The sequence below is a fragment of the Pseudoliparis swirei genome, chromosome 4 (assembly GCF_029220125.1).
Source record: "Pseudoliparis swirei isolate HS2019 ecotype Mariana Trench chromosome 4, NWPU_hadal_v1, whole genome shotgun sequence".
Lineage (NCBI taxonomy): Eukaryota > Metazoa > Chordata > Actinopteri > Perciformes > Liparidae > Pseudoliparis > Pseudoliparis swirei.
In genome coordinates this window covers 4,314,084-4,329,204 of record NC_079391.1, presented here as the reverse complement: position 1 = coordinate 4,329,204, position 15,121 = coordinate 4,314,084, and the positions used below count along the sequence as shown (strand labels likewise).

The 15,121-nt window shown below is 39.6% G+C and overlaps 1 protein-coding gene across 2 annotated transcripts in view; it reads right to left on the bottom strand.

Moving 5' to 3' along the window:
* Positions 1 to 15,121, bottom strand: part of igdcc4 (immunoglobulin superfamily, DCC subclass, member 4) — an 81,197-nt gene that overhangs the window by 24,213 nt on the left and 41,863 nt on the right. For both annotated transcript variants that reach the window (XM_056413664.1, XM_056413666.1), the window contains exons 3-5: positions 10,954 to 11,095; positions 8,599 to 8,732; positions 1 to 73 (exon numbers count right to left, since the gene is read on the bottom strand). The exon at positions 1 to 73 is cut by the window's left edge and continues 62 nt beyond it. In XM_056413664.1, the coding sequence (XP_056269639.1) occupies positions 1 to 73; positions 8,599 to 8,732; positions 10,954 to 11,095 (349 nt within the window). The remainder of the gene's footprint in view (positions 74 to 8,598; positions 8,733 to 10,953; positions 11,096 to 15,121) is intronic.

Genomic DNA, 15,121 nt, shown 5'->3' with positions numbered 1-15,121 from the left:
GGGCGGCCCAGCACCACTGTTGCATTCTGGGGGGGTGAAACGATGGCAACTCCATTCAGGGCTTCAGTGGAGCCTATAGAGAGGAAACAAATAATACGTGTGTACTTTGGTATTGTGGACAGTAAAATATTTTTATTGATTTTGTGATAAGAGGCTGGAAAGTTGCCCCGTTTGAGAGATGACATCAGCCTGGTCCCGACTTCTGATTGGCTCCTACATCCTAGATTTAAATACGTCATTCCTTCACCAATGATGGGAAGCAAAATTGCGATTCAAAGGTCAAGGTCATGAAAAGTCAACATCTTCTTTTTACCATAGCGCGGTCAATTTTTATCCAATTGGCATGCAATTTATGCCAAAATGTTCATAATTCAATCCCCAATATTGTGATATGCGAAGGTATGCGCTCTACCGAGTGCCCGTTCTAGTTATATTGATGTTATGAACTCAAACACGAGGGTGTTAGATGTTCAGACGTTTGTGGGATGTCCAAGTAAAAAGCAGAACTAGTGGTTAGTTCTTCATGGTGGATGAAGGAGATGATAACTGTTTCCACAAAGTAAAGCCAGGGAGATAAGCCCCTCCCCCTGTAAGGTGCGAATGGCGTGAATGAAGCGAAAACCCACAAATAGTCAAGCGAGTGAAGCGTTGCGAATATTCGCGTTACGCTTTAGTTGTGAACGCAGCTTTAGAGCAGACAGCCCCCAGAGGAAGGGCCGGACACTTTATAAATCCAACACTGAGATTACAAACAGAAATCCATGGTTTAGGTGTGTCACTGCAGGGTGAGTCTAATGTGGATGAGATGTGTGTGGGCATAAAGAGGAAAGGAAAGACGAGATGGAAAACAACAACGATAAGCTCGAGGTAAAGAAGCGGGGCCACTTGTGGAGTACATGTGGAATCAAGCCGACGCAGCGTGGCGATGGACGTTATCGAGGTTTTGTATTCACAGGATTGTGAAGTGATTGCATTAGTTCTGACACAACAAGAGCCTGAAGTGGTTTCTTTCTCCTTGAAACAGCCTCCTCCTCATAAGAGGTGTGAATAAGGAAAAAAATAAAGAAAATGAAACTGTTCATATTCCGTTATTTCTCGCTTTTCCCTGCTTTGTACCTGCATGTCAGGGTCAGGGGCGTAAGGATCAGTTTATTCTGGTGGCAAATAGTTCACTGATAATAACAAACAACACTATTTATAATAATAATAATAATACATCAAATTTCTATAAGCGCTTTTCATAATACTCAAAGACGCTTATTTACACGTCTAGGGATTAAAGAAAGAAGGTCGATTCGCTTTTAGATGTTTTTTTACTTTTTTTATTAAACCTTTATTTAACCAGGTGTAACCGATTGAGATTAAAAATCTCTTTTTCGAGGGTGACCTGGATTTAGAAACAGGTTTTCTTAAAAGATCTTTACACGCTGTTCATCCTTTGTTTTTCCCTGTACTGCATGTGATATGTAATTCTCTCTATACAGGGCGTGTACGAGGCAATAAAGTATCCCATGAATATGAGATATAGGAGTTCAAAGATAACGACGACCCCTCCTCGGCATGGAGGGGGTTAGTTGACGTCTTTCGGGGGCAGTTTACATTTCTTTATTAAACCTTTATTTAACCAGGTGAATCCCATTGAGATTAAAAATTGCTTTTCCCCCCGTAAAGATGTCGGGGGTGATTCTTCCAGGTAGTCCCGCCTTCTCGTCTCGGAGGATGTGTGTTCCTGTTATTGATTATTGTCGTTCTTATTGTTTTTATCCATTGTTTTTATTGTCATTGTAGTTATTTGTATTGTATAGCTTCTAGGATGTTTTAATTATGTGATGTAAAGTGCCTTTGAGTACCTTGAAAAGTGCTATATACATTTCATGCATTATTATTACTATTATTATTATTGTTATTACTATTATTATTATTACTATTGTTATTATTATTATTACTATTATTATTACTACTATTATTAGTATTACTATTATTATTACTATTATTGTTATTACTATATTATTACTATATTATTACTATTACTATTATTGTTATTACTATTAATATTATTACTATTATTATTACTACTATTACTAGTATTGTTATTACTATTATTATTATTATTACTATTATTATTACTAATATTATTATTATTATTATCAGTGAACTGTAAAGCTCTTGACCAGACAACTCGTCCCCTGCACCGATCCGGCAAACCCATTTTCCAAAAAATGCTCCGGTGGCTGTAAAAAATATATTTTTTAACTTTCATAAGTAACAGTAAATAACTTTTCTTTTTTTCCAGCGACACAAAGGCTTCACACCGAACACACAGCTTCCCACGCAGCGCCAACGACAGCTGACTGATCTCTCCTCAGACGGGTGATCACACACGGCGTTAACGCGAGCTGCGTGACGGTGGCTGCGTGACGGTGGCATCGCGACGCCGCAACGGTATTCAGAGCACGTAACACACGGACGCAGCTCCGCACAGGAAGCAGCCGCTCGGGCGTTTTGATTAGAGAGAGAAGGGTGTCTCGCCAAAACGCTGCAGGATGAAATATACGTCTTTAATTTAATGAACGGCATAACTCGTTTCATTTCATTGAAATTCTCGACTTAAATTGGTCGGAGCATTAAAAGACGCCGCCATGCATACGCTGGCTGTTGCCGTATTATTGTGGATGGATCCGCGTGGCAGTTTGAGGATTCGATTTTTTTTCTCTGTTCTATTGAAAGAATAATTCAAAAAAAAGAAAAGAAAATTTAATAAAAAATCATTTTAAGTTTAACAATATTTAATGGCTAAGGTGTTAGCACAATGGGCTAATTTAAACAACGCAGATGTCGGTCTCACTGAGTAAATTATTTTTAAGCTCACGTCACGCTTCCGCTCAAGGACAGGAAGTTCCTTCAGAATAACACTTCACATCTTGACTTCAAAATAAAAGTAACATCCCAGGTTTTCCACCGGAATCCAATTGAACTACCACCTCTAAACAATAAAATCTCCTTCACTCTCATGCAACATACAGTTAATAATAAAACAGTGTCTTTCTCTTAATATTCCTCATAACATCCCTTATTAATTCAATTCAGTTTATTTGTATAGCCCAATTTCACAAATTACAAATTTGTCTCGGAGTGCTTTACAATCTGTACACATAGACATCCCTGCCCCAAAACCTCACATCGGACCAGGAAAAACTCCCAAATAACCCTTCAGGGGAAAAAGGAAGAAACCTGGAGGAGAGCAACAGAGGAGGATCCCTCTCCTAGGATGGACAGATGCAATAGATGTAATGTGTACAGAAGGACAGATTTAGAGTTAAAATACATTCAATGAATATGACAGAGTGTATGAATAGTTCATAGTAGGCATATTCCACGATGGAGACCTCCACGATCCATCAGGCAGATGGCGGTGGGGAGGAGGAGGGCGGAGTCTCAACAGGACAGTGGCGTAGTCATGAGCAGGAATTCCACGACCCAGACGATCCATCAGGCAGATAGGATCTATGCCGTCTCATAGGGTCCGATGACCCCATGAGACGAAAGTCAAAAGGACTTCCGGGAGAAAGCAGAGTTAGTACCGTGTGATTGAGAGGTGAACATTCATCCTTAAGGAGAAAAAAAGGAGATAGGTACTCAGTGCATCCTAAAACGTCCCCGGCAGCTATAAGCCTATAGCAGCATATCAAGGGGCTGGACCAGGGCAAACCTGATTCAGCCCTAACTATAACTCTGTCAAGAGGAAGGTCTTAAGTCTACTCTTAACGAGGTGACTGTGTCTGCCTCCCGGACTGAAATTGGAAGCTGGTTCCATAAAGAGGGCTTGATAACTAAAGGCTCTGGCTCCCATTCTACTTTTTAAGACTCTAGGAACTACAAGTAGTCCCGCATTTAGTGAGCGTAGCTCTCTAGTGGGGCAATATGGTACGACAAGCTCCTTAAGATATGATGGAGCATCACCAATCAAGGCTTTGTAGGTTAAGAGAAGAATTTTATTAGTGATTCTTGATTTTACTGGGAGCCAGTGCAGAGCAGCTAGTGCAGGAGTGATGTGATCTCTTTTCTTAGTTTTAGTGAGAACACGAGCTGCAGCATTCTGGATCAACTGGAGGGACCTAAGAGATTTATTAGAGCAGCCTGCTAATAAGGAGTTGCAGTAATCCAGTCTCGAAGTAACGAGCGTGAACCAATTTTTCTGCATCTTTTGAGACAAGATGTGCCTGATTTTTGAAATATTACGTAGATGAAAGAATGCAGTCCTTGAGATTTGCTTTACGTGGGAGTTAAAGGACAAGTCCCGATCAAAGATAACGCCAAGATTCTTTACAGTGGTGTTGGATGCCAGGGCAATGCCGTCTACAGAATCCACATCACCAGATAATTGATCTCTGAGGTGCTCAGGGCCGATTAAAATTACTTGGTTTTGTCTGAGTTTAACATCAAGAAGTTGCAGGTCATCCATGTTTTTATGTCTTTTAAGACATGCTTGCTTGAATTTGGTTGTCCTCTGGTTTTATCGATAAATATAGTTGAGTCATCTGTCATCTGCATAACAATGAAAGTTTATGGAGTGTTTCCTGATATGCCCATATTGCCCAAAGGAAGCATGTATAAGGTAAATAAAATTGGTCCAAGCACAGAACCTTGTGGAACTCCGTGATTAACGTTTATCGTTATCGAGGCGTCATGGTTTACATCGATACAAACTGATAAATCTGATTTAAAATTTAAACCAAGTTAGTCGCCTGAAATGCCAATCGACTGCTCCAGTCTCTGTAACAGGATGTCATGGTCAATGGTGTCGAATGCAGCACTAAGGTCTAACAAGACCGAGAGAGAGAGTCCTTTATCTGCTGCCATTAAGAGGTCATTTGTAATTTTCACCAGTGCCGTCTCGGTGCTGTGGTGTTTTCTAAATCCTGATTGAAATTTCTCAAATAAACTATTATGATGTAGAAAGTCGCACAACTGATTTAAGTGTATTATGTATTAATTTAAAACATAATACTTTCTTATTTACATGTGCAAGTAGATATAAAATCCACTACAACTCTACAGTATAATCTAAGTAATTATTGTGATCATAGTACATTGAGGTTGAGGCTAAGACACAATGCACTGGGATGCAGGTGAAGAATATTAGGAGACAATTAAATGAATCCTACATAAAAATTATACATTAAAAAAAATGCTTTCCCTGCAGCACTTGCTCACAATTTGAAATAATGTGTGCGTTGCATAATTTATCATAATGTTGTCACTGAATCGATACACTGAAGCTCTTCTTGTCTTTCGTCTGCCACTCAAACGGTGAAGAATGAGGCCTTTTGGACGAAGAGACGAACAAACAGCGTGACATATTTTTCTTCAATTTGAGTGTTTGTGTTGCAGGCAAATGAAGTCTGAAGGACAGCGGAGGTAAAAAAAAAAAAAATGCACGGCGCTCGCATTTAATGCACGACACCGGCAGCTCAAAGTGCTTTGCATAATAGCAATGCTTTTAATAAGAAGTGAGAGGGAAGTATACCGCAATAACATCGCACAAAGGACAACGGCAAAGGGCGCCCCGAGTGAGCGTCGCATGACAACCACGGGTAGTCAAAGTTAAGGACGGTCTTTGTTGTGGTTATGTAACTGAACTCTGCTGCACTTTGTTTCCTAACTAAAAGGATCAATTAGGAGGTAAATATATATATATTTATACAGGACTGTCTCAGAAAATTAGAATATTGTGATAAAGTTCTTTATTTTCTGTAATGCAATTAAAAAAACAAAAATGTCATGCATTCTGGATTCATTACAAATCAACTGAAATATTGCAAGCCTTTTATTCTTTTAATATTGCTGATTATGGCTTAGAGCTTAAGAAAACTCTAAAATCCTATCTCATAAAATTTTAATATTTCCTCAGACCAAGTAAAAAAAAAGATTTATAACAGCTGAGTGTTTGTCAAGGCTCAGGAAACCCTTGCAGGTGTTTCGAGTTAATTAGACAATTCAAGTGATTTGTTTAATACCCTACTAGTATACTTTTTCATGATATTCTAATATTTAGAGATAGGATATTTGAGTTTTCTTAAGCTGTAAGCCATAATCAGCAATAAATCAGAATAAAAGGCTTGCAATATTTCAGTTGATTTGTAATGAATCCAGAATGCATGACATTTTTGTTTTTTTAATTGCATTACAGAAAATAAAGAACTTCATCACAATATTCTAATTTTCTGAGACAGTCCTGTACATGACATCACCCGTAGGCTCGCTGACTTTCACCTCTACGTCTGAATAACTGTCTCTTCCAGCTCCATTAGAACTCAACGCTGATTGGCTTTCGCAACTCGTTGCCGGACGAATTTTTCACCATCGTTGATATATTTACCTTCGCATTGAAAATGCGGAAGGTTATGTTTTGATCGCCGTGTATTTATTTATTTATTTATTTGTATGCGTGTTACTCTCATAACTCAAAAAGTATTAAACCGAATCGCATGAAATTTGGTGGGATGATTGGTTATTATCCGGGGACCATTTGATTAGATTTTGGGATCGATCGGGTCAAAGGTCAAGGTCATGAAAAGGTCAACATCTTCTTTTTACCATAGCGTGGTCAATTTATATCCAATTGGCATGCAACTAATGCCAACATGTTCATAATTCAATGCCCAATCTTGTGATATGCGAAGGTATGCGCTCTCCCGAGTGCCCATTCTAATTTTCTTAAATGTATTCAGTGAATTGAGTTGTTGTAATAACTTGAGCTGCAGTTCATTTTTTGTCAAAAAATAATTTTTTTTATCTGCTGTTGCCACGGTTCGAATATTCAACGATGTCATAATAACGTTCCCCGCCAGGTCAAGAAAACAGTAATTTGACCTCTTTTGAACCCAGAAGTTGCTCCGTCGGTTCGTTAGTGTTCTGACGTGAGTTTGGTGAATCAGATCCAAGCGATGGACAGACAGCAATATTTACGACCTTTTAGCTCAGAATGTGGCCGTCGACGTCCAGGCAGACCTTTATTTTTTATTTTCCAGGTCTCAATTCGTTTTTATATTAGAATTTCACGTCGCAGAACACATTTAGTCGTGTTCATGAAATTCAATATTGAATCAAACTTTTGCTCACTAATGAAAAGAAAGAAATTGGTGCCACACTTCCTTCCACGGTGCAGCTGTTTGGAGTAACTCTACGCGGTCTATGAATGCAATATATTCATCACGTTACGCCAATTCTATCCCCCTCGTTCTCGTTATTTTAGTCGGGAATAGATAGAGAAAGTAAGATAATTCCCACGTCGTATTCCTCCATGTGGAGCTACGACGGTCCTGGACTACTCAGAGGAAACACAGCCGCAAAAGTAATGTAAATGTATTCAGAGCCACTGTTTCCTCTTGCAAAGCAGTCTATTGATATATGGGCTGTGGTATAACATCGTCCACTCAAACGCTGTGTTTTGCTTCACTTATATATTCGACTGTGCGGCACGATGTACGTTCCACAAAATAAATCTGTATTCACGTGTATCTGCCGGCGAGGGGAAGTTTCTCTCGGCTCGCCTTAAATCTGAGTTTAATCCTGATTTTGTGACAATGACGCTTCAAAATACAATTTACACACGTGTGATGTGGAAAGTTGAAATGAAGTAACACGTTATTATAGTGTAGACTTAAGACGTTCCTCTTTAATAGTGCTCAGGTTGAATCAGGTTCACCTGGCCCCGCCCCTAGAGATGCTGCTATAGGCTTAGAGGCTGCTGGGGGGCGTGTTAGGATACACTGAGCACCTCTCTCCTCTTCTCTCTCTACTTATGGATGAATTTACATCTCTCCTTATTGCACATTACTAACTCTGCTTCCTCCCCAGAGTCTTTGTGACTCCACGTCTCATAGCTGAGTCTGATGCCTCCTGAAGGGTTCTTCCCTTTTTCCCCCCTGAAATGTTTTTTTCTGGTCCGATGTGAGGTCAAAGGTCAGGGATGCCGTATGTGTACAGACTGTAAAGCCCTCTGAGGCAAATTCAGAATTTGTGATATTGAGCGATATAATATAAACTGAATTATTATTCAAAGCAGAGTATTTGAATTATCTTAAAAAACAGGTCTGGAGGGGATCTTTGAAGTATTACAGCAACCTGTTATCATCATAGTCCAAATAATGCAAACTGCACATGTAAAACAGTTTTTATCATTCAGTCAATTATTTAGATTACAGATATAGATGATGCATTATAGTTTAAAACACACATTGCATATATATAGCAAATATATAATAAATGTAATATATATTTTCTACTTATATCTGACTTTTCTTTCTTTGTAATTTTTTTTCTTTTAATGATTATTATTTTCAATTTATTAGAATTTTTGTTGTTGTCATTTACAATGAATTGTCTTTTTTTTCAGTAAAATAGAAAAAAGAATCAAGAAGTAAAAAGTAAAATCAGATTGCAAAAGCTGATTTACCCACAGTGTTGTCAGCACTGGAGAAAAAAATCGAATGCATTTCAAGCCTCTGGTCCTCAAACTCACATTGGATGTGCGAGGACGGCCGGCGGCTCCCAGCGGGACCTCGAACCCCACAATGCAAAGCGGCAGACCTTTACCTGTGTTGACGGCGAGCCGGGCTTCGCGAGACACGTCTCTTCTGGCGGAGTTGGACGCGACGCAGCGGTAAGCGCCCTCGTCCTCCTGGGTCACCTCCAGGATCTGGAGCACGCCGTTGAGGAGGGAAACAAACCTGTTCCACAGGAGAGGGAGGAAGAGGAAGAAGGGAAACGACAGAGAGGGAAAACAAGTGAATAAAAGCATCTCAGTGACCCGCGCCGTGGAAAAGAATAGATCTGATCTACTGACGAGTCCTCGCAGGACTCCATCTTCATTTAGGAGACTCCAAACTCCAAATGTGAATTAACTGCAGGACTAAAAAAGATGAAAGTAGTTTTTTTTATCCCAAGACGACCACTCACGCTTCTTAATAGCACAGAATAACCCCAATAAACCGTTTATACTCATCTGTGTGTGTCTCATCGTTCTGGGTGCAATGTCTATTTGTGCTGTTGGTTGAATATATTAAAGATATTTTTTCCAAAAGGGATTATTTTAATTTCTGTAAAACTTTTTTTGTGTGAAGTAAAATATTTAAATGTGTTGTTAACAGTCTTTACTTGTTACTCTGTGAGAACATGTTACTATTTATTTTGTATATATATATTTATATATATTTGTATATATATAAAATATTTAAATATGTTGTTAACAGACTTTACTTGTTACTCTGTGAGGACATGTTACTATTTATTTTGTAATATATATATATATATATATAAATACAAACTAAAGAATATATATATATATATAACATATTTAAATATGTTGTTAACAGTCTTGACTTGTTACTACTAAAATCTATATCAAAATAGTCGAATGATTAGAGTTATCAATCTAACTTAAAGTCTTTGAATGAAGCTTATCTCAACTTTACTTCTACACGTCTACGTTTACCTCTCTCTCTCTCTCTCTCTTCCTCTCTCTGAGTTAATACACATGTTGATGGATTTCCAGGACTTTAAACCAAATTTCCATGATGAAACATTTGGTGAAATCTCGGGTGTAGACCTGAAAAAGTGAGAAAATGTCGTATTTAAACTAACAAAGAAAATTCCAAAGCATACAGTATAAAAGCTTAAATTCACACAAATGAATGAGAGACAATAGTTTAGATTAAAAGAAGAAACATGTATGTCTCTCCTGTTACGCTGCGTTCACTTGCAGCGTGAAAAATGTGCGATTATGAAAGAGCGTATGCCGGCTTATATTTTGAGCAACATTTTTTTTAAAGCATATTAATTATTTAAAACTCAACGTTAATGCACATGTGAATATAACATATTTCCAGGATTTTTCTTTTTACTTTAGGGATTTCAATTTTTTTCAAGGTATTTTCCAGGCCTGAAATTTATTTTTTATTTTTACATTTCCATGACTTTTCCAGGTTTTCCATGACCGTACGAACCCTGCCCAAGGACCTCTCATCGTCTTTATCGCAGCCTAAGAATCCCACCAAAAATGTGACTAGTGGTAGTTAGAAGAGAGGAAATGGAGCGGCGGTAATAAAAAAAGGCAGCGGGAGAATATAAAGAGGCAGCGAGCGGAGGGGTGGAACCTGGAATGAGAGGAAGAAAGAAGAAGAAAAAAGAGAGATAATGAGAGAAAGATAAAGGGAGCCATGAGAGAGAACAGAGAGAGAGAGAGATGAAGCGGCCGTCCCCCTCGGCTCGTCTTTGTGCGAGGCCGTTAACGGCGCCGCAGGTCGAGAGAACGGACGGTCCGCGGGTCAGAGACGTTCAGACGGCCACGATCACGACGACGCCTCGGGCGTTGCATAATTGATAATCAGCAACCGCCCACTCCAAATCACAGCTGGGAACAAACAGCGTGGGGGGGGGGGGCGGCGAAGAAAAGGAGAAACGCAAATGTAATCAACGAGAAAGCCGTTAATGTGACCGCTGCTCCGCCGCCGGTGACTCTAAAGGAAACATTATGAGTCATTGACGACTTCCTCCTTCCACTTAGCGTCAGAGGATGAAAGGAAATGATGCAGATGAAGGCGTTAGCTCGGAGAAAATGTGATATAAAATATTATAATGGAATACCACGAAGCTGACAAGGTCATTTCCTGATGACATGGGCTTCCATCCTGTGATAATCCGCGGAACTAAAGGTATTACGCAACGCACACCACAAGAATAAACAACAACAAGTATCAGAGATATAACAATACCAAATAACAGGGTCAGAAGTAAACTAAAAAAGTTTGAGACAAACAAAAGAAAAGATATTTGATCAAAGTCCTCGCATTGATTGTAAATGTGAGAAAATGAATAGACAAGAAGAGAAAATCATGGGATGATAAGAACTTTAAGGTCAACAACAACGACGACACATCAGAGGCGTGTTACCGTGACTCCTCGGGGACCGCCACCGAGTCCTTCTCCCAGGTGATGACGGGGGCGGGGACTCCCTCAATCTGGCACTGGAAGCGAGCCACGCCCCCTGCGGGCGCCGTCTGAGGGGACGGCTCCTGGTGGAACTTGGACAGACCTGGAGGAGGGAGGGGGGGGGAGGGGAGGGTAGAGATGATGTCATGGGGGTTATCTATCAGATTATATATAAATTGTGCAAATGCTCTTTTTTTAATGATCTATAATGTGTGTGTGTGTGTGTCCTCGAGGACAGTTTGTTTGATGTACTAGGTCACACATGCTATTATCTTAAACACACACACACACACACACACACACACACACACACGCACACACACACCAGAGGAAAAGGAATTGATACACGTATCGTGGGTTCACGCCTTTAAAAAATACAAAAAAAAACTAGTAATCTCACTATTTGACTTTTAAACAGCTTAATGAAGTTCAGAATCTGCCCAGTCTGAATATTGTTTACAGACCACTTTCGGGGATTAAAAAAACGAAACACACTTTTAATTGGTGTAATTTAAATAAAGACGCGTTCTCGTACACCTGAATGTCCTGAAAATGGGGATTTAATCAGGTTTCGCTCGATTATTTCTCTCTCTCGTTCTCTCTATTGCTCTCTCTCTCTCTTGGCAGAGCTCCAATGTTTCCCCAGCCCCAACACATTCACACACACACACAGGGGGGAAATGCCGTCCTCCCATAGATTATAGCAAAGCACCAGGGGGCAGCAGAGAGCACTGCCTGCGGGCCTCTGACCTCTGACCCCAGCAGACTGTTGGAGAGGAGAACAAAAGTGGTTTCATGTCCGGCTCCTTTGCCTGTAGCTCCGACTGAGGGAAGTAGAGCGATGGGGGGGGGGGCGGAGAGGCCGACTAATGTCGGAGTGATTTTTGCGGAGTCAGCTTTGAGTTGATGATTAACCTCCGAGTCTCGTTGTTATCACGCAGAACGATGCCTCATGGTACCTCCATGTGACACTGCCAGAGAGAGTGTGTGTGCATGTTTGTATGTGTCTGTGTGTGCATGAGAGTGTGTGTCTGTGTTTGCATGCAAGTGTGTGTGTGTGTGTGAGTGCACGTGCTTGTGTGTGTGTATCTAAACTTTGGTTCCTGTGTGCTGACCTCAGTATTTATCTAGTTTGGGCCTTGATGCTCCTACATCGCCTACTGATTACATCACTGGATCCCTGTGTGTGTGTGTGTGTGTGTGTGTGTGTGTACGTACGTGAGCGCTGAACAACAGCTGATAAGTGAGTGTGCACACACACTTTAATGCAAAGGAGGCGGGTCGTTTCTGTTGACACATCGGGTTGTGGGCACGTTTCCATTGACTCTCGTCAATAATCTCTTTTTGCTTTTTCGCCGAGCGAAAATCAATGTTTCACTTGCGCAAAGGGAACTGTGGATGGAAACTTGGGAGGAAGCCATGAACACGGCAACTCCGTCAGCCGATGTCTGCCTTTACTCTGTGATTCATTTCAAGGTAAAATAAAACACTGGCTCCATGGGAACAGCACTCAGCACGGCCACCAAACAGTCACTGCTGGTCCTGAAGGAGCTGGAAGCGGCTTCATCCAGACACTCGTCCTGGAGGCGGAGCTGCGACTACGGGTCATATATGAACCCAGACACGGGGCGCTTGATGTTCCCACATTTGTGGTATTTCCACAGCAAGTATAACGCAGAAATAGTTGTTAATGTCCCATGGTCGATAGCGGAAATGAAAACTGTTTTACAGGAATGTGACCGGGCTATGTGCTGGTAACTAGGGGTAACTAGCGAATTAACCACAAAGTGTTGAGTGAGTAAAATCAGGTAAAAAAGCGTTGCGAATATTCAATTCCAACCGCTGAAATCTTTCTTTGGTAATGCAGAAGGACATGAGGTTGCTGGGCTCTCGCATAATCAAACAGCGGACACGATAGCCAGGTCTTCTTCTTCTGACATTTAATAAGTGGACCCCAAGATGGCGTGATTGAGATTCTGACGTCACGTGAATACGCTCTATAGTCTTCAGTCTTTAGTCTTCAGTCTTTAGTCTTCAGTCTTTAGTCTTTAGTCTTTAGTCTTCAGTCTATAGTCTTTAGTCTTTAGTCTTTAGTCTTTAGTCTTCAGTCTTTAGTCTTTAGTCTTTAGTCTTCAGTCTATAGTCTTCAGTCTTTAGTCTTTAGTCTTTAGTCTTTAGTCTTCAGTCTATAGTCTTTAGTCTTCAGTCTATAGTCTTCAGTCTTTAGTCTTTAGTCTTTAGTCTTTAGTCTTTAGTCTTTAGTCTTCAGTCTTCAGTCGATAGTCTTTAGTCTTCAGTCTATAGTCTTCAGTCGATAGTCTTTAGTCTTCAGTCTATAGTCTTTAGTCTTCAGTCTTTAGTCTTCAGTCTATAGTCTTCAGTCTTCAGTCTATAGTCTTCAGTCTATAGTCTTTAGTCTTCAGTCTATAGTCTTCAGTCTTCAGTCTATAGTCTTCAGTCTATAGTCTTCAGTCTTTAGTCTTCAGTCTTTAGTCTTCAGTCTATAGTCTTCAGTCTTTAGTCTTCAGTCTATAGTCTTTAGTCTTCAGTCTATAGTCTTCAGTCTTTAGTCTTCAGTCTTCAGTCGATAGTCTTTAGTCTTCAGTCTATAGTCTTCAGTCTTTAGTCTTTAGTCTTCAGTCTTCAGTCAATAGTCTTTAGTCTTCAGTCTATAGTCTTCAGTCTTTAGTCTTTAGTCTTCAGTCTATAGTATTCAGTCTTTAGTCTTTAGTCTTCAGTCTATAGTCTTCAGTCTTCAGTCTTCAGTCTATAGTCTTTAGTCTTCAGTCTATAGTCTTTAGTCTTCAGTCTATAGTCTTCAGTCTTTAGTCTTCAGTCTTTAGTCTTCAGTCTTCAGTCTATAGTCTTCAGTCTTTAGTCTTTAGTCTTCAGTCTATAGTCTTCAGTCTTTAGTCTTTAGTCTTCAGTCTTCAGTCTATAGTATTCAGTCTTTAGTCTTCAGTCGATAGTCTTTAGTCTTCAGTCTATAGTCTTCAGTCTTTAGTCTTCAGTCTTCAGTCTTCAGTCTTCAGTCTATAGTCTTTAGTCTATAGTCTTTAGTCTTCAGTCTTTAGTCTTTAGTCTTCAGTCTTCAGTCTATAGTATTCAGTCTTTAGTCTTCAGTCTTCAGTCTATAGTCTTTAGTCTTCAGTCTTCAGTCTTTAGTCTTCAGTCTTCAGTCTATAGTCTATAGTCTTCAGTCTTCAGTCTCTAGTCTATAGTCTTCAGTCTTCAGTCTTCAGTCTTTAGTCTTCAGTCTTCAGTCTTCAGTCTTCAGTCTTTAGTCTTTAGTCTTTAGTCTTCAGTCTTCAGTCTTTAGTCTTCAGTCTTCAGTCTATAGTCTATAGTCTTCAGTCTTCAGTCTTTAGTCTTCAGTCTTCAGTCTATAGTCTTCAGTCTATAGTCTTCAGTCTTTAGTCTTTAGTCTTTAGTCTTTAGTCTTCAGTCTTCAGTCTTCAGTCTTCAGTCTTCTTCCCTGACCTCTCCGAGACACCGCGCCATTTCTCAAGAGCAACAATGGTTGACATCTCAAGACACAGGGGCCAAAACAATAGATCCAATTGTTTCCTAGCAACAATGCATGTCTGTGCCTCAACAGGTATGTCAAAGCAAATAAGAAACGTGTGTTATGGCATTTCAATTTCACATTAACATTACACAGTCCTTGTTTAGATTCATAAAGCGCCTCCATTCTAACAGTTTGGGGTATTCATGTATGGAGTTGGACATTTTGAGTCTGATGAAGACTGTATGCATTTATATCAGTCTGCTTCAAAATAATTAATTTTAATTTTAATAATACAATTTATACACAATCCTCTCTGACAAATACAATACTACACTCAGGAGTGGACAATTATTATTAAAATTAATTATTTTATTATATTTGTCATATTTGTATTTCGTTATTTTGTATGCAATATATTCAGAATTAACTTTTTTTCCCCTCTTCTTTTGTTGTTGTTTGAAAAGTAGAGTTAAGGGAATTAAACACCTTCTCTACACATCCACATGCATCATACATACACAACTGGAGTACAACTGGAAAAATTGACAAAGAAAGTGACTGTATGAAAATACATATTCTTATGTTGTTTGAAAACTAGAGTTAAAAAAATATATAATTAAG